At 35.7% G+C, this 24118-nt stretch overlaps 1 protein-coding gene across 1 annotated transcript in view; it reads right to left on the bottom strand.

The window, feature by feature from the left end:
- COL19A1 (collagen, type XIX, alpha 1) overlaps nt 1-24118 on the bottom strand; it is a 288872-nt gene that overhangs the window by 80585 nt on the left and 184169 nt on the right. Inside the window, exon 15 of the mRNA XM_004674041.1 lies at nt 14261-14314. Coding sequence (XP_004674098.1) covers nt 14261-14314 — 54 coding nt within the window. The remainder of the gene's footprint in view (nt 1-14260; nt 14315-24118) is intronic.

Here is a 24118-nt window from a genome sequence, read left to right as displayed (position 1 = left end):
ATAGAAAGTTTGTTGATGAAACCCATTTGAGCTAATTTTCAAGAAACATTTCCAATTTTCTAATCATTTGCAGAAAAAAGCAGAGATCGGTATTTATTTTCCCCCTGGTATTAAAAAAAATTGTCATTAAGACGTCTAAACTCATTCATAGGAATAAGATGAAAAATATTTCTATATATACTGTTTCTATAAACAGTAGTCTTTGAAAAGCTAATGTTAATATGAATTTGTATCTTTTATGTATTTCCACCTAAAACACATTACATAAAATCTAATAAAACACATTTATACTGATTTAGTGGCTGGAATGCATGTTTGCTTTTCTGGTTGGAATGAAAACTCCTTGAGGGCAAGGCATTTCAATTTTTTTTTATCGTATTACATGGAAAATGGTTTCGATAGCTCCTCCTGCCCCCAAATATTTACTGAGTTCAGTTCATTACTTTTATAAAAAATATTTTGAGATGAAAGTCAATTTCTTGCTGGTTTTGGTTTCAGTTAGAAGTGGTAGCAAATAGGGGAGAAGCCTTGCTATTTCCAGGCTCACATAAGGCCAGCAGATTTAGATCAATCGAAGTATTTGGCTAAATAATTTCAAATAAAGCAGCAGTAAACTCCAGGTAAGTAGAAAAGACTTTATGGATGGATTTGTTTTATTTGAGAGGATGAAAACAAAAACTTTTATCCTAATTTTGAGGGAAAATAATCAAACATACTCCCCAGATAGAAAATACTTGGGAAATCAATGCTTTTTTCTTTTAAACACAAATCCTTTTATTTGACTTAATTATTTTTCTAGTGATATGATTTTTCTTCAGTGTCTCTTTGGATTTAATTATGTAAATTAAATGGTCTGTCTTGAAGCACATGGAAATGAGAAGTTCTGAAATCATGGGAGGCTTAGTTTAGGAGATGGTGTTTCTGAGAAGGGAAAGACACCTGCTAACTCGATCAGCATTAGATAACTTTTGAAGATCAAATAACACCAATCTCAGGGGTAAAGAGTAACATTTATGATACGGTGAGGAAAGAAAGAAAAAATATGGTCAAGGGAGTTGGAAAAAACAGTTTACCAAGAGAGTAATGTTGCTTGAGTTGAGCTGGACAGACTGAAGTTCTTATGAGCATGAAATGGTAGTGAAGACAGACATGGGAAAGTTGACACACTTAGAGAAAATGAAATATTCCTTAAATAAGAAATACCATAGTGTCTTTTAATTTGTTGTAGAGGAAAGATTTGTGTATTAGCATTCTGCGAATCTGATTGATTTAAGTGCTATAGTACACAGCTTATTCATTTGTCAAGGATATCTTTTGGAAACTTCTCTAAAAAATGTAATCGTGTTGTGGCCCTCCCTGGTGGCGCAGCGGGTTAAAGCACTGCACTAAGAAACTAAAGCCACTTCCGCATGAGTTCGATCCCCGCCTGCCCCGGAGGCGACCACATGGCGAGGCAGACCTCTCCTGACCCGCCCGCTGCTCCCCTCAGCAGTGTACTTCGTCGATCTACCTGTTCTGCTCCCCACTCTGTCTCTGGTGAAGCCTCTCACCCTCCACATCTCTGGCCTGTACCCCAGTTCTGTACGAATAAATAAATAAATCTTTAAAAAAAAAATGTAATCGTGTTGCAAGAAACCAGCAGTCACACACTTATTTTCAGCAGTCTCTGGAAATTCTGAGAGCAGCACTGTTATCCATGAGCTTCTCTTTTGCAACCAGTTTCCCCCTCACCAAGGCATATACTAGGACCACTCTTTGAAAGATAGATAGCCCCTAAGTGTCTCAGTCTAAGCTATTGCCAGAATCCCTGGTTCAGAAGTTCAGAAGCAGTACGATTAACAGGTGAGGGATTACAGCAAAGGCAGCTTCTGGATTTTGAATGAGAATTTTTCACATCTGCCACTTTGGACATTTTTCAAACTCATTCCTCTGTGTATTTCAGGAAGTGCTCACTTGAATTGGGCTTGTCTCTCCTGGCCTGCATACTGAGCTGTGTAATTGAGGGAACTCAAGCATAGACAGTTTATGGTTGTATGAATAAGCAAAATACTCAATATGTGACCTGATTGTTTTCCAAAATTGCACAGTCCCTGGTTTTACTTGTCATTTTGGAACAGGAGTGGGAGGATGAGACTGTGACAGCAAATGCATTCAATGGGTATAATTAACCCATTTCATAAAAGCAGATTTTCTAAATTACGCTATGAAGTGTCTAAGTTTTTAACACTTTATTTTCCAGGGTAGAAAAAGATCATTTTAAAAGATGTTTATTTTTCTTGAGCTTGTAAAACAAATCAATCTAACTGATATAAAGCCCCACTGCATTGGTAGAGAGAGACATTTTTGACCGATTTCCATAGCATGATGCTTAGGGAAAAAATTATTCCTCCCTTGTATTGTCATTCTGCTTATCCATCCATAAAATGTTTCATACACATCTCTCCCCAGTATGTCCTGCAAAAGGGGGAAAAAAATTGTTTGTCAGCTTCCTACAATATAAGGAACAGCAGGGATCTCAAAGAGTGCCTTGCTGCCCCACAGAAACATCATCGTTGACCCAGTACAAGGTGATAAAAGCCACAGGACATGAAAATGAGTAAGGGTGGAGATGGATGAAACAAATTATTTGTATCCAGTGGCGTCCCCAAAAGCTTACTATCACCAACAACAATGGAACAACTGTGAATCGACTGTCTGATCTCAGAAATCTCTTAATATGCCGCCCAAATCAGAAGGGAAGTTGACTTACACAGCCTGCACCTATCCATGCTTTGAATTCCCATTTACTGTAATTAAGTTGTAACAGTCACCTTTTGTAAAAATATTGGTAGAATGGCAATGTTCCCGATGCAGATAAAATGCCATTTCCAAGACAAACTGGTTGGACTTAAGATAACCAGGCTGATGGCCTGGTTTGCACAGAGTCAAGTTACAGAAAGGCTAAGAGCATGTGCAGAATTTGAGTAGCTGGGGACATGCTGGGTAACCTAGGGGGGGAAAAAAAAAGACAATCTGGTGGTTTTATTGTGGGGTGACTGCAATCTCGACTTTCAACTTGAATGTGCAAAAGCGACATTTCTTATCATCTGCAAATGACAATTCTTGGTGCACATGAAACCCCTGGTTTATTAGAAGATGCACTCAGGAAATTTCTTAGACAAAAAGTGATTTAATATTTAAAACATCTTAACCTATTCAATAAAGGATTTCAGACAAAGGAGAAGACACTCTAAGTCATTAGAGAAACAGTGGTATTAAATTTTGTTAATCACAATACATACATTTCCTGTTTCTTAAAATACATTTGGGAAATCTCAAGCATGCTAAAAAGTATAGAACACAATACCATACATGAATCTACTATCCAAGATTATCAGCCCCAAACCATCTGCCATATTTGCTTCAGAGTTAGTTTATCTTTACTTTTCACCAAAAAATACAGATATAGCTGAAACCCCTTAAGTTGTATTTCTACCAAAATTCTTGTGTCAGATTATCCAGAAAAGTTAAGAGCACATTGCTTCTCTAGTCACATAATTTCTTTTAGTCTTTCCTTTGATCAAAATAGTTTCCTACCAGGTTGCAGTTGTGCAAGGAAAACAGACGCATAGATTTAGCTAAGCCCCTTACTTTCCAATGCCCAGAATTTTCTTATTGTTAAAATGGAGATAATCTTTCCTCGCCTATCTCACAGATTTATAGTGTTAAAATTGAATACTATTTCAGGTGCTTCTGGAAACTTAATCATCAAATACAAACTCTAAGATTACTCAGGAGTCTCTGTTTCTGAATATATTCTCAAAGTCCAATATGATTTATTAAAACCTAAATGTTTACCCAACACAAAGAAAGGGTGCTTAATAAATGCACTGCTCCAATTAATAGCTATTTGGTAACCATCTACATGAGGATTTCAAATATTTGTCCAAACATTGCTAGACATAATGCTTGTCAGTTTGGATGTCTTAATAGTTGGTTTCAATAACAAAATCCAAGATGAAAAAAGTAGTCAGTGGCTGAAAGAAGATAAAATTCTTTTCCTCCATAGTAGCAATAATTAGTAAAGAACTCAGGAAGTCAGAAAGTGGCTAATAATGTCTCATTCCTGCTGCTCAGAGGGGGAGAAAAAGAGAAATAATTAGGGAATCAAACTCAAGTGCTAGTTTTCAGACTCTCAACCTGTTATCCCCAGCTGCCTCATGCATGACTACGTATTCTGTGGCCACACAAGGTGACACTGGAATTTTAGCAATGTTGGTAACAGCTGTTTTGTCTGGGACCATGACCCCAGAGGGGAACAAGTGGCAATAAAAATGATTAAGTGATCATGTCTCCATTTTACAGGCTTTATGGGTCTTTATTTTTAAATCTGAGGAAGTTATCTTATTTTTATTAAGAAGTGAAATTGCTATTCTCATGGACTCAAAAAATGAACTTAGGTTCATTTTCTCTGCAGATATTATCATTAGAGTACATGGCCTTTTGTCATTTAATAGAATGAAGAGACTAAGTTTCTTTGCTAAAAGGAAAACTAAAAACATGACAAAATCTTGATCAGTTCAAGGCTTTTAGAAAGGAGGTTAAGAATATGAAGTTTTTTCCACGTTGACAGAAGATGAGCCACAAAATACATATAAGCATTTACATGGTGTTTTAAAAAGAACTAAAATGTTTTAATTAGAAGACTTTTCTTCATTCATTTTGTTTAACAATCCAGAATGTGTGTAGGGTACTAACTTGTTTCATGTGGGTCTTCCTGTATGCTGAAGGCAGTAACTTTGCACCTTAGGTTATCAGGCAATAAACAAGTTGGAGGTGGAAGACACAAAAGTTGGGTTTTGTGAAGGAAAATGGGGTGCAGGGGCAGGCAGATACTATGGTACTTGAAGGCACTGAGGATATATATTTTCTGTTCATCAGATCTAACCTATAGACTATCAGAAAAGAAGAACCAGGTCTAGTTGTGGGGCAAAAGTAAAAAAGACTGACTTGTATGTGATGAAAACATTTATCTTTAATGAAAAATACAGTATTCACTTGATTCACGTAGAATTAAAATTAAATGGGCTAATATCAAAGCTCTGTCAGTTTTCTTATTTTCTCTCATCAAATAAATCCATACTGCCTATAACAAGATGTGCTAAAATGATGTTGCCTTTAGAGTTATCAGTAGGAATATTAACTTTTTCACATCAAAATGAAAACTTAAGCACCTCAGATAAAAACACACATACTGAGATTTATAAAAGGGAGATGTGACTGGTTGATCACTTCCCTGGCCACTTATTGCCAACCCCCTCTCCTACTGCTCCCACTCTTACAAGGCCCTAAATTATAAAAGGCACTCAGCTGCAAAACCCATTCTGTCACTTTCCTTCTCCTAGCTCCTGTAATCTTTGTGTTTACTGAGTACATCAACCTTGTTCCCACATTAGGTCTTGATCTTTCTGATTGGAACTTTCTTGCTCCAATCCCACATGACTACCTTTATCACCAAGATGCTCAGACATGCCAGCTTGACACTTACCTAGAGAAACAACTCTTCCTTTGAAATCATTTTCCTATTAGCCAGTTCATTCCCTTACAGACCCTCGTACTAAATTGAAATTATCTATTTTTTAAAGTGACTACTACCTACTGCTCCTCCTATATCCACCACACACAACAGAGTATAAAGTACTGAAGGAAAAGAACTGTCGTAGTATATTCCTGTTCTTTCAAAAACTGTTGTCTACTCCATGTTTGTAACAGTGGCTAACATATGATAGATGATCAAAAAGTATTTGTTGAATACATGCATTCAATTTCACACTCCATATTTACTATTTCAACCATGTACAGTGCTGTGTTACTATAACTATGTAACAATTCAGACCAGTGTGATTATTCATGCTTTAAAGGGGAAAGAAGTTCTTCTATACTAAAGTTAAACTACAATAGAAATAACACAATTGAATTGAATTGAATCATATTATCTTCGAATAAAATCATTCCCACTAGCATAAGTATCCACAAAATTAACACTGTGGAATTTATTAGTGCTGTACAACAGAGAAGCATGGACTAAAGGTTTTAATTTTAAAACAGCTTCATGTTGACTTTAAAAGTAATTGTTGAAGAAATATAATTTGCATATAAAATACAAGATAAGCAGAAAGTTCAACAAAATTCTGAAAACATTGGAATCATGTAGATTTAAATAATTTCCTCTATTTTAAATAATTTCACATCTCAGATATACTCCTTCTTTACCTAGAGCTTTGCAAGTGGAAACAGTAGAGGGAGCTGCTGCCCCATGTTACAAATTTCTTGATTTCCATTTTCAACATAAGTTGCTATGCACTGAAATGTGACACATTTGAGCCCACTGCTCAAATCTCATACACAATTGAGAAACAATGCACAAAAACAATACCAGAAAAAAAGAAAGGAAATGAAGAGTCCTGCCTGTAACAGAAAGAAATAATAACACATTGTAAAATTAATGTGGTTTTGAATAAACCCTTTTTACAATGATGATGAATGAGAAGTAAAGTTAATATCAAATGGGTGGGCTTTAATACTTCCTTTAGTGTCTCATTAGTTAAATTTTCCTGGCTTCCCCCCTTCTCTGACTCATTTCCAGCTGCTTTCCTCTCATTTCTAAAGGAATTAGGAACCAAAATACTTTGAGGTAAAGTAAGGCATTTTAAGTCTTGAGACTTTCCAGAAATCATTAGTATAACACAAGGCCAATAGTTTTCATTGCTTGTGCTACTTAGACAATGGAAAGGATTTAAAGAGAGAAATTTTTATTGGGATGTGAAGGATAGTAGTTAAGAATTAAAGAACCTCACAACTAATAAAATGCAACATTTCAGATCATGGATAAACTTGTCCCATATGCAATGAAGGGGCTGTAAATCAAAAAATCTCACTGAATATTTAGACCTGGTTGCTATTATTCCTGACTTAGGGTATCATCTGTATCTCTTCATGAGTAGATTTACATACCTAGAATAAGTATTCTATATGTAGAACATACAATCTTTTACTTAGAAACCACTGAAGGATATTCAAACTGGATTTCTTTTTTTTTGAAATTTGTAAAGAGAAACAAAAATGAGTTGATTTGATTACAGATTCAAGACAATGTCTTCTATCTACATTAAAAGTTCATTTAGATGGGGCTTTACATTTACATGAAAGCCTTTCACATAAATTGTGTTTGGTCCTTTTAGCAACTATTGGAAGTAGAGGAGGCAGGACCTATAGTGTCATTTCAAATTACAGAGAAGGAAACTGAACATGGAAATATCAAGTGAATTTTTCAGGGACAAACTAGTGAGAAGGATTTGCTCCCTCACAATCTTTTTATATTACCATTTATCTGAGTCATTGCTGTACCATGAATTTCCATGAGAAAATCAAACCATGTTGCATGTGATGTTTAAGTAAGACTGAGCCTAGTCAAATGGGAAACTATGTATTTTCCCTTCACACCTGTAGTGTAGTAGAATAGAGGTAGTTTTGGGATCAGTTTCTGAGTTTCAATTCTGCCTTCTGTGCTTATACTAGTGTGTTAATGTGTTAAATTACTTGACCTTGCTAAACATCCTCTACCCCATTATAAAATTAAGACAACTGCTACTTCCAAAGGTAGTTGTGAGATTACATCAGGTACTGGCATTGGGGTTCCCAATGTAGAGCTAGTGCTGTAATAAACTCACAATCCATCCATCCCTTCTGAACCTGTTTCCTCAAGAGTTACTACTGTTTCTTCCCCAGAAAGATGCTTCCTCTCTGAAAAATGCTCTTCAGTTATAAACATAGTATATATCCAAAGATTATTATTAATCAAAGACATCTGGATTCCCTACAATAAATATTAGTTATTCAAGAAGGCTGAAGCTATTTGAATGAATTTGGAGACTTTTCTTTGGATGGGTAAGATCAGTTCTAGTTGGAAACATGAAACTGTATCATACTTTATAAAAGAATACGTTCATCATGAAGGAGTGTGGCTAACTTGTTAACTAATTTTGTTGTCTTTCAATTACAAGAATTATGTTTAAGAATAATTTTATTACATGGAGAATCCATGTGTGGAAGAATAGTTACACTCCTTAGCAATAAAAGCTTATCTTCCATATATATATATGCTAAATTCAAAGTTGTGAAAATGATTCTCTGTAAACAACATCATTTGGGAGAAAATTTTTTCTTAAGTTTGTTTCATTCATAGCAGAAATGTGAAGGATCAGAAAAAAAGTAATTGTAATAAAGTAAACACGAAAACCAACACATAACCATAAACCAGAGAGATTCTACAGGGGAGAAGAGGGAACAGGATCAAAACTGAGGTGGGAAGAGCACATGGGACTATGGTGATGGCACACAGGTAAAGTGGTGGTGGGAAGTCCACGGGGATTACACTGAGATGAAAAAATGTACAAACTGAACAATAATGTAAAAAATATATATAAAAAATAAAAAGGAAAATAATAAAGTTCAAATTTGACTTCAGAACAAAGAAATCTAGTAGAAATGTTTAAACCTTTTAATTATTAGAGTAGCTTCAGGTTATTATGGACTTTTTGGTTTTGTTTTTTTAAAACATTCACTGATACTACCTTAAATAGCAACACCAGGCCCAGCGGGTTAAAGCACTGCACTAAGAAGCTTAAGCCACTTGCGCATAAGTTTGATTCCCACCTCCCCTGAAGGAGAGCCACATGGGCGGCAGACCTCTCCTGACCCGCCCGCTGCTCCCCTCAGCAGAGTACTTCCTCGATCTGTCTGTTCTGCTCCCCTCTCTGTCTCTGGTGAATCCTCTCACCCTCCGCTTCTCTGGCCTGTACCCCAGCTCTATCTGAATAAATAATTAAAAAAAAAAAAGCAACACCACCACACCACCTTTCATTTGGGGAATATCTTTAAAGCCACAAAGGGGAGAACATTTCCTGAGAAAAGGAGTAAAGTACATTGTCATCACAGACTCATGTCTCCTCGTCACTCCTATTCCTTTGTTCATTTCAGATGATCACACTGATCAGATTTAAGCTTCACCCCCTAATTTTTTCAAAGACTTATTGATCAAACAAATATGCTGAAATTGTACAAATTAGTGCCTCATTTGAAAGGTATTATATATCATTTGCATCTATCTGATAAAAGATAACATTAAATTTTTTTGACATGGTCATAAGAAATTCCACACAAGCTTTAGGAATCTCGTTTGCAAACCAGTAGGGTGAGTCATACACCACTTCCCAATCTCAATCAGAAGAGTTTTAGACTAACCAACTCTTCCTTCTTTCTTGTATACCTTCCTCCCTGCTGTGTCTATAGCAAGGTTCTCCTCACAGAGAGTACGATGTTGGAGAAGACAAAATAACAACAGCATTTTGAACTCAAAATGTCCACAAGTAAACAGGAATGTTTCTTAAGCTATATATAGTTGTTATAAAATACAAATAGTTGGGACATTCTAACATAAAAAAAATTACTTTGCTGGCACTTCAAGAAGTATTTAAGAGTACATACTATGAGAGCTCAGTGAATCTTGCTTATTCTCTCAATCACCAAAAGCCATTGTGCTAAGAGATGTGGCCACAGCACTCTCCACTTAATGACTCAGTACAACTTCGGTGGCTTTTCATGACTCTCAGAACTTCACATGAACTTCTTCAGGATCCTGCCTGGCCTTTACTGGCCAGTGCTGGCCAGGTGCTCTGGGTTTCAGAACTACCTGGGCTGCTCAACTGTCCCCCCTCCCTAGAGCTAGCAACACTCCATTTTTTTTTTTCTTCAGGGGGTCACCTGAACTTAGCTTGCTCTTTCCTTTCCCTCTATTTGCTTTACACGACAAATTACAACTTAAAAAAAAAAAGCCTTTTTGAGTCCTAATCAACAAAGAGGGAATGGCACATATTTAATATGTCCAATTTGATGAGACTGGACATATGTAAACCCCATGAAACCATCACTACAATAAGGTAATTGTAGTGGAAACCTCTCCCAGAGTTCCCTTAATTTGTGCTAAAGCTATTTAAAATAACATCTAGTGTACAAAATTTTTATTATTAACTATAGGTTCTAGGTTGTTAAGGAGAGCTCCAGAATTCTAATTTTGGATAACTGAAACTTGTTAATTATTGAGTAATAACTCCCATTCTCCCTACCCCTCAATTCCTGACAACCACTACTGTGTTTTTTGCTTCTATGACTATTTAGAAATCTTATATAAGTGGGATCATGCAGTCTTTATTTTAAGCCATTATTTCACTTAGTATAATATCATCTGAGTTTATCTATGTTGTAACTGGCAGGAATTCCTTCTCTTTTTAAAGGTTCAACTTTTATGCTTTAGATGTTAATTCCTGAAGGAAACCACCTTTTTCTAAACTCTACTTTTGTTTACATCTCTGTGAATTAAACTTGAATCTCTGGAGGGCAAGGACAATATCATGTTCCTTTTTTCAAGCCAAGCTCCTAACCAAGCATTAAGCACATACTAGGCCTGAAATAAAATTTATGAAGCTATCAAACATTGTGAACTGGAAGCATTTTATATTTTATAAACACATTTTCTTAAAAATATTAGTTAATATAAGCTTGAAGGGACTGATTTCAAAGAACTCTGTTCACTTCTAATCAATAGGAAAACAATAGCTTTCTGACTAATGTACATTAAGTTTTAAAAAAATTAAACATAAAGGTGTCACAGAAAAATGGGGGAGCCAGTCTCAATACACCCTATGAGTAGTTCCTTTAAAGAGAGGTAGAAACATCATAAGATTTCTTTTTGTAACATGTTGATATTACACACACCACCATTCAAACTATCATCCAAATTCTGATGAAAGCTATACTCCATGATAAATTTTGATAGTACTTGTATTATAGAAAATATGTTTTACTCAACTAGAGGAATTACCCCAAAATCAGAGACAAGAGCTTCTATAAGCCACAATACTTAAGCAGAGTAAGGGGATAGTATTTTTTTTTTAAACAAAAGTTGAACACTCTGACTAGTCAAATAGAATTGAGAGCTTAGAAATAAACCCAAACATGTGGATAGTTACTCTACGACAAAAGAGCCAAAAACATGCATTGGGATAAGGGTTGCCTCTTTAATAAAAGGGAAAACTATACAGATGCTTGCAACAGACTGAAACTAGACCACTATTTATCACCATATGAAAATTAATTCAAAATGGATCAAAGACTTAGATGTAATCCTGAAACCATAAAATACATAGAAGAAAAAAAAATACACAGAAGAAACCAGGTGCAAAACATTTCCTCACATAAGCTTCAGTGATGCATTTAGGGATTCATTCCCAACAGCAAGGAAACACAAAAAGGAACATGAACTGGAATTACATCAAACTAGAAAGCTTGTGCATGGTGAAAGAAACCATAACTAAAACAAAAAGATACTCTACGGGTGGTGGAAAATATTTGCACACTATAAATCTGATAAAGGATTGATATCAAAGATATACAAAGAACTCATAAAATGACAAAAATAAAAATAATCCAATCAAAAAAATGGGCAGGGGGAATAGGCAGTTCTCCAAAAAGACATACAGATGACCAGCAGGCACATGAGAAAATGTTCACTATCACTTGCATCTGGGAAATGCAAGTCAAAACCACATCGAGATACCACTTCACACAATGAGAATGGCCCACATCAAAGAGACAAGTGCTGGTAAAGGTGTGACTGCAAATGGCTCTAGTGTTTGTGAAAATGAGTATGGAGGAGTCTCAAAACATTAAAAATGGATCTTCCATTTGACCCAGTAATTGCACTCCTAGACATTTATCTCCAAAATTCAGAAACAATGATTTAAAAGGAAACTTCTATTCCCACCTTTATTGCAGTACTATTTCCTATAGCTAAATTATGAAAACAGCCTAAACATCCTCAAACAGATGAGTGGATGAAGAAGATGTGGTATATATACACACAATGGAATACTACTCACTGATGGAAAAAGATAAACTCATGCCAGTTGTGGTCAAGTGGGTGAAATTAGAAAGGATAACATGAAGTGAAATAAGTGAGGAGAAAGATAAGTACTGAATGGTGTCACTAATATGTGTAAGATAAAGTATCTAAGTTAAGTGCTGGATAGAGACTAGCTTAAAAACTAGCCTTTGATAGGTGACTACATAACTGAAACATAAGATAAGGAACTGTTGGGGGGTGGTTAAGAACAAGGAGGAGAGGAAGTACAGTGGGCTATGGTGGGGACTATGGGTGAATTGGTGGTGGGTGTACTTCCTCTAGGTGGGTACCCAAGGTATGTGGGTACCTTATGAAATAAATTAAAAATAATTTAAAATGTAATAAAACAAAACAAAAATTATTGACTTGTAAATAAAAAATCTTTTCTTTTTTGCGTAAATTTTCACTGTCTTTTGAAGTCTAACAAATGGGGCTTGCTTTATATTACAAAAGTAACAAATCACTTTTCTTTAAAATCTGTGATTGCAGGATTTAATGAATACTGTGTACTGGGCCTATAGCTGATTTTAAATTATAATTCCAATACTTGAAATAAAATGAGTACCTTTCCTCCTCCAATATTCTGGCAATAAACTAAAACTTGTGGATGAATATTATGCATTCTTGCATATAGTCACATATTGCTTAATCTTTGAAACTCTTTAGTAAACTCCTTTGATCTACAGTTGAAAACTCATTCCAGAATTCAGTGTAATCCTCTCTGAGACATTTGGCAAGCTTGTCATAAAGGCCTTCATCATTCAAATTCCTCCTTTGAGACAACAATTATCCTGTCTTGAAAGCAGCATCACACATTTAGAAAACTACATGAAGGTCTAATCTTGCCTGTTAGCATTCACCAGCTTTTCTTCTCTAAAGCACAAGGCAATTATTGAAAATCTTACAATGTGTTCTCTGTTTTGCTAGAAAGTTTGGAATAAAAACAAGCTCATTCCTTTAAAGACTATATTCTAAGATACCCAATTAATACCTCATTCCTCCTACATACTTCTATAAACAGTTTCAGTTGATATCAGTACACTGATAACCATTCAGAGCAATTCACTTGAATGGGTAAAGTGAACATAATCAATGATCAGTACACAATCAACAAGTAGTATTCATTTTTGGTACTTGACCTCACCCTGAGCAATTCCTATAAGGTGCAAAGTCTGGAACCCTATAGTGGAAGTGGAGGGTGGTTCTGGTCTTCAAAACAATTATTTTCTGGTCTTTATTTGTTCACTTACTTGTTTGTTCACTCATTTATAAATAATTAAAAATCACATGCTACATGCTACATGCCAGAAAACTATGCTAGGCTATGGTGATGAGACAGATGTTAAAAAATTTCATAGTGCAGTGGGTAGACAGATAAGGACGGTAACAGTCACAGTACAAAGTGCTAGCCATGTAGAAGGTATAAGATTATAAGGTTCAGGTTCTCCCTGGTGGTGCAATGGGTTAAAGCACCACGTTATGAAGTTCTCCGGAGCCCTGCAGCACTACTTTGATCCCCCGCCAGGGAGCTGACCTACATGGCGTGGCAGACCTCTGCTGACCTGCCTGCTGCTCCCCTCAGGAGTGTTACTTTGTCAATCTGCCTGTTCTGCTCCCCTCTCTGTCTGGTGAATCCACTCACTGCCCCTGCACCTCTGACCTATACCCCAGTTTTGTAAGCATAAATAAATAAATCCTTTTAGAAATAAGAATATAAGGGTCATGGGGATAACACTTTCATGCTGAGAGCACTGCAAAGGTTTTGTAGGGGACTGATGCTGAGCTGAGTCACAAAGATTAGGGACACTTATCTATGCCTCCAGGAGAATATGTGCAATATATGACATTTTAGAGGTAGTAAAGAAAGATTACACTGTAGACTATAAAAGAAAGAAGGGCACAAAGGAGGACAGGCACAGACAGGTAAAGGGCTAAGTACAAAAGATGCAGAAAGGCATGTAGTAGACATGGAAGAAAAGGGAGGTTAATAAAGAATTGTCAAAGAGGTATGTAGTCAGTTATGAGTTAGATATTACTCTGCACAATGCAGAGGCAATGAGACCAACTCTGAGATAGCTACGGAAATGTGGATATGGAAGGAAAGGGACCTCAACTAAAGAGGTGGCAATAAGGAAAGAGGAGAAAATGGATTCATGAGTAGAAGTAAAAGATAGAAACTTTCTCTACAGAGCAGTAAGATAACCTTAAATAAATGCAAAACCAAGAGACTCTGAAAAGCCAGTCTTCCAACTGTTTACTCACAGGTGGTCCTGGAGGTCCTGGTTTTCCTGGAGGACCTGTTTTTCCTCGTCTTCCCTTGAAACCAAAAAGAAAGAACAACAAGTAGTGTGATTCCACATTTTTTTTTTAAGAATGGCAACCATAAGACATTATAAATGAACTAGAAGTTAAAAAAAAATTTCAAGTTCACACATTGAACTTTTTCAATGCCAATTAAAAAAAAGCTATGGTTCACTTTTTAACAACCAAAATGAGAAAACTGTACCTGGAATGAATAAATCTTAACTGTTTTTAGTAACTCTTTAAATGCTATGTAGTAACTCTTTAAATGCTATGGAACTTGATATACTAGTATAGTAATATAAAATATTTAAAATACCTGATGTAATATTGGTATCTTACCTGACTATTCTATAGTTTCTGTTGTAATAATAAACACATTTACCTTAAATTGATGTTTTTCAACTAGTAGACTGAATTCTAATTTTACAGAATTCCTGAGAGTGATATCAGGTATTAACATATCCTAAACTTACTGGGTTAAAAAGGAGCCACAAATCTGCATTAGTTAGTAAAATTTGAAAAGCACTTCTCTAAGTCATAACATAGCTGTATGTGCTGTATGAAGCACATTAGTTGCTTTCTTCTTTCAGGTGATTGTTGTGTAAATCAATGAAAATATATACTCTTTGTTTATTAGTCTTCATTAGTGGAATAGAATGCTAACTCTTCCAAGTTTACAACTAGCTAGTGACAAGAGGAAAAAAAAATAAGATTGTGATTGTATCTCTAAGTAACTATGTTTCTTATGTTATTGAAGTATCATCTAAATTAATTCCCGTATTTTTTTCCCCTTTCTAATGTAGAAAGTATGCTTATATATTGCAAATACCTATTTTGAATGAGAAACATTTGAGCTTGTTTTCTAATTCTGGTCCCTCTATTTCATTCTTGTTAGAAACTTTATTTCATTAACATACTGGAAGTATATTAATATACATTAAAATTTATTGCTTGACCCTCCTTGGTGGTACGATGGATTAGGAGGCAGCACTGCAAGCTAGCGGCAGCAGTTTCAGTGCAAGTTCCAGCCTCAGCTGGGAGGTGACCCAGATGGGGTTGCAGACCTCTTCCATCTTGCCCGCTGCTCCCCTCAGCAATGTACTTTGCCGGTCTGCCTGTTCTGCTCCTCACTCTTTCTCTGGTGAATCCACTCACTGTCCTTGCACCTTTGGCCTGTACACCAGTTCTGTATACATAATTAATCTTTAAAAAAAGATTTATTGCTACTTAAAAAGTTTAAGTATTATATTGATCTCTCAATACTTTTTTTGAGGGGGAAGGTGAGAATTGCAAACATTAACAGAGTAACATAGAAAGGCCCACTTCATTCACTAATTTTCTTTCTCTGAAAGTGTCGGGAAGTTGCTTGATTTCTCTCGGTTTTATCTTGGCTTGGAGTATAGTGGCATGCAATACCAGCTGATCCAGCAGAATAGGCTTAGGAGGTAAGTAAGCATATATTGTGATTGTGATTGATTGGGTTGTTGCTGAAGGCAAGTTAAATGTATACTATCAAGGATGTCATATTAAAAGTAGCAGCTGTTTTCATAAATAATCCTAGCTAAAAGAACATAAATAATTCTAGCCCACAGACAGATTTTTAAAAGTGATTAAAAACAAATATAATTAGTGGTGTTTTCATATACCTTCTGTTTTAGAGATCTGAACACTTAGTTCCTTGGGGGGGGGCGCTGAATAGTTGGAGCAAATACATAACTTACTATTTTGTATGTTTAATAAAATTAATGAACATGTATACTATTTGCTAGTATTGCAGTTTACATATTCAGAAAATCAATACATTGTTTTTTTTTAAATGTAAGTCAATTAGTCTCTAAGGATTAATCAATGATAGAAAGTTTACTTAAAAGGTGGAAGTGTTATAGTTTATTAATTTACAAGAGCACAAAGAAAATCACTGGCATCAAAGTAATTTGTTCCTTTTTTTAGGTTCAGTAAGTTAGTGCAATAGGATCAAATTTTGTGTGCATTCTAATTTCTTTAAAAGAGATATGTGTATTGATTTGGGAAGGAAGTGGGTAATTGAGACTGACTATTGATCAACTTCTATCACAGAGTTAATGTTTAAGACAAACCAAGTGTCAGATATTGTAAGATAACATTGACAGGTCTAAAGATGAGTAAAGAGCATTCCAATTCTGATATTATGGGAAAGCATCCAAATTCTTACATTTCACTGGTGATTTACATGATCATTTAAGTCAGTCTTGCAATTGTCAGTGTGCTGATGTGTACGTTGGAAGAGTGCAGAGGGAATGCTGATATTTATTTATGCAACCCTGCTAAAAGTGGACAAGTAGGTAAAATAGTTTTGAGGGTTGTTAAATTACTGGAACATATTGTGTGGAGGAATTTCAGTTGGAACTTATTTTCAGTAATATGGTTTCTAGACTTGAGTTTCCAGCAATATCTTATGGCAGATTTGAATATTTTCATATGTGCTTTACATAGCAACAGTTTTCATTTTTAGCCACATTGCCAAATAAAAATATATTAGGGACAGGGTTTAACTTTGATTCCTAAGTCTCAGTGACCAGAAGAGGGAGCTCTGACAGGACAGAGCAGAGTGGTGGGCAAATGAGAAACATGATGAAAGTTCTATAATATCAGGAGACTATGAGAGGGTCATGCTTTTATCAATAAAATAGCTCAAACCCACTCCCAAACATCTGTTTTTTTTCTAAGGAACCCTAGGAACATTGTCTTTTTGTCTACTACCCCCCCCCACCAGGCCTTTCAAAGCCTCCAGATACTCATAGTCTTCTGTTCCACTGAAAGAACTTTCACTTGATAGCATGATGGAAAGGCAAAAGCCTGCCTATATTTTTGGCAGGCTAACTCATATACTCATATTATTAAGCCAGGATAACTTGGGATTTTTTTTTTTTTAGTAGTAATGATGTCTAAGACAACAGTTTTAAACCATAATTCTAATGCTAAGATTACAATCAGAGTCTTTCAATTTTCAGATGAAAGTGTAATGTGTGAGTCTCTGCCTTTTTCCTTGCAAGGCTCCTAGAAACTGGATGAGGGCACATAGGGCCATGGGCTAGAACTGGAGCCATCAGTGGCAGGTTCAAGGAGTAACCTTGCAATAGCAATGGGAAGAATGGCTATAGCGTGTTTGTTTCCACAGCTATTTCCTGTCAGTACAGAGCTTACTCTAGACCCACTAAAGGGTGGGGGCAAAAGCAGGGGCTTGGTTGCAGTTGGGGATGAAAATCTTGTTGTTAACAGATAAATACTGAGTTGGGAGAATGGCTGTTTGCTGGTGGCATTTTTTTTATAAGCAACTCTGATAAATTCAAATTTATCGACCCTCCAAATGGATAGAGAACTACCATTCCAACATAATTCTAATTACAATTCAAACTTTCCTGAAAAATAGAGTGTAAACCATGAAACACAGGTTTATCACATAGATTGCTCTGGAATCCTCAAAGTGCTTGCCATATGTTAGAATCCTATTCAGCAATAGTGTAAAAGTTTTGGAGGGTGACTTAGATTTATGTTAGTGGTGCTGAAACCTGAATTGCAATTGTAACATCATGATCTATTTCAAACAGGCTGCTGTCCCAACTTCTAATGTAGAGCTTCTAATTTGGTAGATTTTGAGATAGGAGAATTTTCATTTCCAACAAGTTCCCAGTAATGTTGATGTTACCAGCCAGGAGATAACACCTGAAAACCACTGCTCCAAACCTCAAATTCATTTTGAAAATCACACAATTCTGGTCAGTCCCTAATATCTTGTGATTCTTGTACCTTAGGAAAAAAGAGTTCAACTGATTAACTGATTTTGTGACTAAAACTGAGAACAAACTGTTCAAGTTCAGCAGAACCTGAAGTGGAATCCTTCTCTTTCTTTCTCTCACTCTTTTTGGCTTTCTTTTGGATCTTTATTTATTATTATTATTATTATTTGTATTCCCCAACACCATATATGCATAGGTGCTAGTTTACACCTCTTCATATGTATGTCACCAGCCAAATTCACCACCAGAGTATACTACATACATTCCTCCGTCAGAAATTTGGGCTCTTGCCCTCATTTACTCCTTATTCCTTACCACTTCCCCATCCCCACTTCTGGCTCTGCTTTTTCTTTTATGGATTTTTTTTATGTTAAAATTTCACTGCTGTAAATTTGGTACTTACACTTTGCAACAAGTTTGCTAAGGATTACAAAAAAAGGACCGTATATAAAATTACTACAATAGAATGGCTACTTTGAAAAAACAGAAAATAAGTGTTGATGAGAATAAAGAGAAACTGGTACACTGTTGGTGGGATTTCAAGTGATATAACCATTATGAAAAACACAACTGAGGTACTTCAAAAAGTGAAAACAGAAATACCCTATGATCCAGAAATCTCACTTCTGGCTATTTATCCTAAAGAACTGAAAATAGTTTTAAAAACCTGCTTGTATACCAGTGTTCACAACAGTATGATTCAGTATGTCCAAGAAATAAAACCAAACCAAATGTTCATCAACAGGTAAATGGATAAACAAAATGCTGTGTATTCCTACAGTGGATGGTTGATGCTTCTTAAAAAGTATGCAAATATTGTTACATGCTGCAACATGGGGGAAGCTTGATGATATTGTTCTAACTGAAATAAATACAAAAATAGGCCACTAAAAAACAAATACTGTTGATTCCATTATATAAGGCACTTAGCTTAGTCAGACTCATAGAAACAAAAGCTAGAGTGCTGTCTATCAGGAATTGGGACAGGAGATAAAAGGGAGTTAACAGATATGAGCTTCAGATTTACAAGACAGAAAAGGCAATGTGAATATACTTAACACTACTTAATTTGATATTTAAGAATGGTTAAAGCATTAAATTTCATGTTGTTATTTTTTAACCACAATTAAAGACAAGACATTTCTAACCATAATGTCTGATCATGGTGATAACAGTAAATCTTAGTTCCTTTGCGCTCTGATTTTCTGGCATCCTCTATCTAATTCTCCATTTTTCTCTTTTAAAATGTTTGACAAACAGACTAATAGAATTGAAAGTGCAAAAATAAACTTGCACAACTATGAAGAGTTAATTTACAACAAAGAAGCCAAAACTATATATTGGAGAAAAAAGAATCTTTTCAACAAATGGTGTTGGGTAAACTGGACAGCCACATGCAGAACAATGACATTAAATTATCATCTTACAGGTAACAAAAAAAAAAAACCTCAAACTGGATTGACGTGAAATTATAAAATATATTGAAGATAACATAGGGAAATTCTCCACAACACTGGCTTCAGAGATGTCTTTGAGGATTCATCACCAAGGGAAGAGAAACAAAAACAAATATAAATAAGTGGGATTACATTGAACTAAAAAGATTTTGCATAAGGAAAGAAACTATCAGTAAAACAAAAAGTCTATGGTGCTGAATGAAATAGAATATTCACTTCTCAAGCACCTGATAAAGGATGGACATGTAAAATACATAAAGAACTTCTGCAACTCAAGAAAATGAAAAATTAACAAAAATTAGGCAAAAGAGCTAAACAAACATTTCTCCAGACAAGACAGATAGTGTATAGGCACATGAAGAAATGTTCATTATCACTTATGACCAGGAAATAAAAATCAAAACCACAATGAAGTGCCACTTCACACCTGTGAGACTGGCCTCTGTAAAAAGGATCAGAAACCAGTGTCGGTGAGGGTATAGAGAAAAAGGAATCCTAGTGCACTGTTGGTGGAAAGGCAGACTGGCCCAATCACTATCAAAAACTGTATGGAGGCTTCTCAAGATATTAAAAATAGATCTACCATATGACCCAGCAATTCCACTCCTAGGTATCTACTTGAAGAATGCAAAACACTAATTTGCATATATACACATCCGCATGTTTGTGGTAGCCCTACTTACAATAAGCAGGTTATGAAAATATCCTAAATGTCCAAGGATAGAGAAGTGGGTTAGAAAAATGTGGTATACCCACACATGCACACACGCAATTGAATGCGACTCAGCTATTTAATAAAAGATGAATTATTGCCATCTGTTACAACATGGATAGAACTGGAGAGGATAATGCTAAGCAAAATAAGTCAAGGGGAAAATATTGATGGTTTCACTCCTATGTGTAACAGAAAGAAACAAAACAAAGGGTCAGACCAAAACAAACCAAAACAAACCCTTGACATCTGACTGCAAAACCAAGATAATTAGAAGGGGAGAGTGCCAGGGTGGGAGTAGGGGCTAGAAGAGGTCTAGTGGAGTTTGGTGGAGGATTGCTGGGATTTTGGTGATAGGCATGGTATGAAAACACAAACTTACAATAAAGGTTTGAATCCATAAGCCCTAAAACAAATACAATGATATAAACCAACCTCACCTCAATAAACATAATTGGGAAAAAATAAAGGAAAAAAAATTGATAGTACATCAAGACAACCATCTAAAGTATGTACTGCAACTTTATTAAAAAGTATAACCAGCTCTTTACTATGCACATGGAAGTTTTTCATGTAAAATAATAAAATGTATGTTATAGAAAAAGGAAAAACAATGTAATTATTCACATAATGGGATACTATATAACAATGAAGTAAATGGAATGTAACTACTTGTAATAATGTAGATAAATCCTGTAAACACAATGTCCCTAAATTTAAATAAGGAATAAAGACACTCACCTCTACTCTATGCTGCTGGATGTTGTAATAGATTACTAATGTGAGAGTGGGGGGGTGGCATGAGAAGGGTTTATGGGATTCCTGATATTGATGATCTGTTCCTTCAACTGTGTGCTGGTTACACTGGTGTATTCAATCTGTGAAAAATCAGCTGTGACCTTATGATACATTTTATGTAATGTATGTCATTCCTCAGTAAAATTTTCAGAAATGAAACAAGGATATTTCTATAATCAAATATTTACTTTTTTAAATTGAGGTAGCAGAACTTTACACTATTGTGTATGAATTGGAGATCAGGTTCACATCTCTTCAGATGTACGTTACCATACCACACTCAGCACTTTTTGAATGATCTAGTGGCTTTACTTATCTTTATTTGCTGTGTAGATGATCACAGAGGAAAAGAGGAAAGCCATATACTAGATTTCAGGGTAAAAATGACACAAAGATAATTTCAATAAATGACATCTACAGACTTTTAACTGTAAAAGGAACTAATGCTTCCAGGATGTTTAAGTATGAGAGCACATGGATCTTAAATTAGCCACTTGATTTGCTAACACTTGGTCCAAGCATTATGAAGGGAAGAATGCAAATAATGGACTACTGGTACTTATCTGACAGATGGTTTTTGCTGTATTTTGGGAGGAAGATGACGAAGACAAGGTTCTTGCAGTAATCAGACTTGAATAAAGGATGCTATGCAGACTCTAACCCCCTGGAAGACACATTTGTAAGTAGTCTCTCTAAATTGTCAGGTCTTGCTAATACAGCACTTCTCAAATATTTCCCTGCTCCCATGTGTGTGTTTAGCACACACTTAGCCATCAGCTCAGCCTGAAGAAGGTATCAAGGAAATGTCAAGGAAGAGGAGACAGGGCTTGACTGGCATCCACAACTGTGAAGGAGGTGTTAATTACACAGGAAAACATTACAGACTATCTGGCAAGTTTCGTTTTCTATCCTTACATTGCCAACAGAAATAAGATTTATGACTGGTGTAAAAAAAAAATTGCCACATTTTGAAATCAATGACATGTGAAAAAAAATGGAACTAGAATACTTATGTGAGTAATACAAAATTCCCTAAGCATGTCTTATTTCTTAACAGATATTTTAAAATACTTCTATGACAGTAACAATGCCAGCCATAAAGTTATTATTTCAGGGATCAAACAAGTAACTCTTGAAAAACTATGGAAGGAGGTTGTAATTCATCCTCAACAGTCCAAAATAGGTTTTGAGCTAAGAAAATCTGAATACATCAGTATTCCCTGCTTCATTTCAGTGGGGAACCTTAAAATTTCTAAATCATCCAACAATTTTACCTATATTGTTTCTTTCCTTCTTTTGCATGAATGGATTCTACCTATAACAAATGCAGTTTTTCAAAGCAAGTTACAAGTTGTGACATTATCTAAACCTTATTAGCTACAACTGAATAAATTTAAACAATCAGGCTGGGTCAAACAGTCTGGTTGGTGGTCTGTGTCTACTGTCACTGTTTAGTTTCTGGGTAAGTTATATGTTATTCATTAGTCATGGCAGTAAGCATAAGCAAGGCCTGACTCCTGACCCCCTTCTGACTGAATGGCTAAACTGACCATCAGCTTCTTTTCATGGTCCGGAGCTGTCCATGCTGTGCCAGGAAACACAGGAAAGGTCCATGACCCAGTGATTATTAAAAAGCAAGTACTTGGTATGGCCCAAGCACTGAGTGCCAGACACTGACTTACATTAGTTACTTTCTCCTATCAAATCTCCTGTGTGTGGGTGGCACTGCTCACATTTTACAGAGAGAGGTTAAACATGTAGCTCCAAATCCCTCTCATGGTACTAGGTGGGGCCAAAATTTAAACCCAAGTGTTTCTGATCCTAAAACCCATAATCCTAAGGATTAAGGTTTCCTTGGTGGATATCCTGATCATTTAAAATTTAAGTTACTTTGTTGCTATAATTGTTCTCTTGTTTTCTCACAAAGAAGCCAGGTTTTTTTAAACAGTCCCATTTGCTTGTTACTTTTGCCCTTTGCAATTTGGATCTTCCTAGTTCTCACCTGCTCTCTTGATTTCTGCTTGTCCTCACCTCAGAATCTACCCTGACTTCTGCAGGCCTGTCAACATGCCACCACTGCCTTTGCTTTCCATTTGTCTGGTCTCATGCTGGTCTTGCCAAACCACCAACTCTCTCAGTCCAGATTCCTGGCTGTGCTTTCTATGTCTTCCACTGCCAATCTCTGCCAAACACATGATTTGTCTTGGTATCCTGGGTGTGGCAGCACTAAGGCATGGCCAAATGATTTCCTGAACATGTTGTAATGTATTTTAACATCTTTGTGCTACATTAAGAGGATGGATGCTGGAAGTACACTGTGAAATGTTCTTCCCTCCATATTTGGAAGTTCAGAGCAGGCATGCTTCCAACTAAAGATGGACAGGCAGCCTTAAACACTGTCTCGCTTGCCTCAGGATGCTGCTACTGGGCTTCCATAGCCCCACCCATTTTCTAATGGTCATGAATGTGAAATTTTATCTATCACTTTTATTACGGGAACATTTATATGTTTAGATTTAGAGTCAATAAAAGCAGCATGGAGAGGAATGGACAGTGAGATTCCTCAACAAACTTTACACGGGTTAAATCAGAGCCAGTGAAACAGGAACAAATAGCTGTACCATTCAGCACTGGAAGAAAGAATCATTGACATTTTATATCTTGATCAACTATGGTAAAATTATAGAGGTTATATTTTTGAGCTGACTACTTTAAAGGATGAAATGTCTCCTCAAACAGTGGAATTTTAAAATTGTTTTCAATGTGAAACACTGTATTGACTATCAGCAAAATTATTCATAGAAATACATTTTACAGTTATTCAATAACTGCCTGATAAATGAAGAAAGTTCCAGATGATCCATAAGATGAAATGATAAAGGTCATCCAATTTTGAAGCTGAATAATTTTCAATACATAATTCCCAATTAATCCAGGTGAATTTAATGGGTTACATTAAATATTTTAAATCGTGATTAAAGAATAAAATCCTATCAAAAAGAGAAGTAAGTTTATCAAGCAAAAATTACTATGTTTTACATACGGTGCTAGGGCAAAATAAATTGAGTTGGTT

Source organism: Condylura cristata, unplaced genomic scaffold (genome assembly GCF_000260355.1).
Source record: "Condylura cristata isolate star-nosed mole 26May11 unplaced genomic scaffold, ConCri1.0 scaffold00001, whole genome shotgun sequence".
NCBI lineage: Eukaryota > Metazoa > Chordata > Mammalia > Eulipotyphla > Talpidae > Condylura > Condylura cristata.
This window is presented reverse-complemented; position numbering and strand designations above follow the sequence as displayed.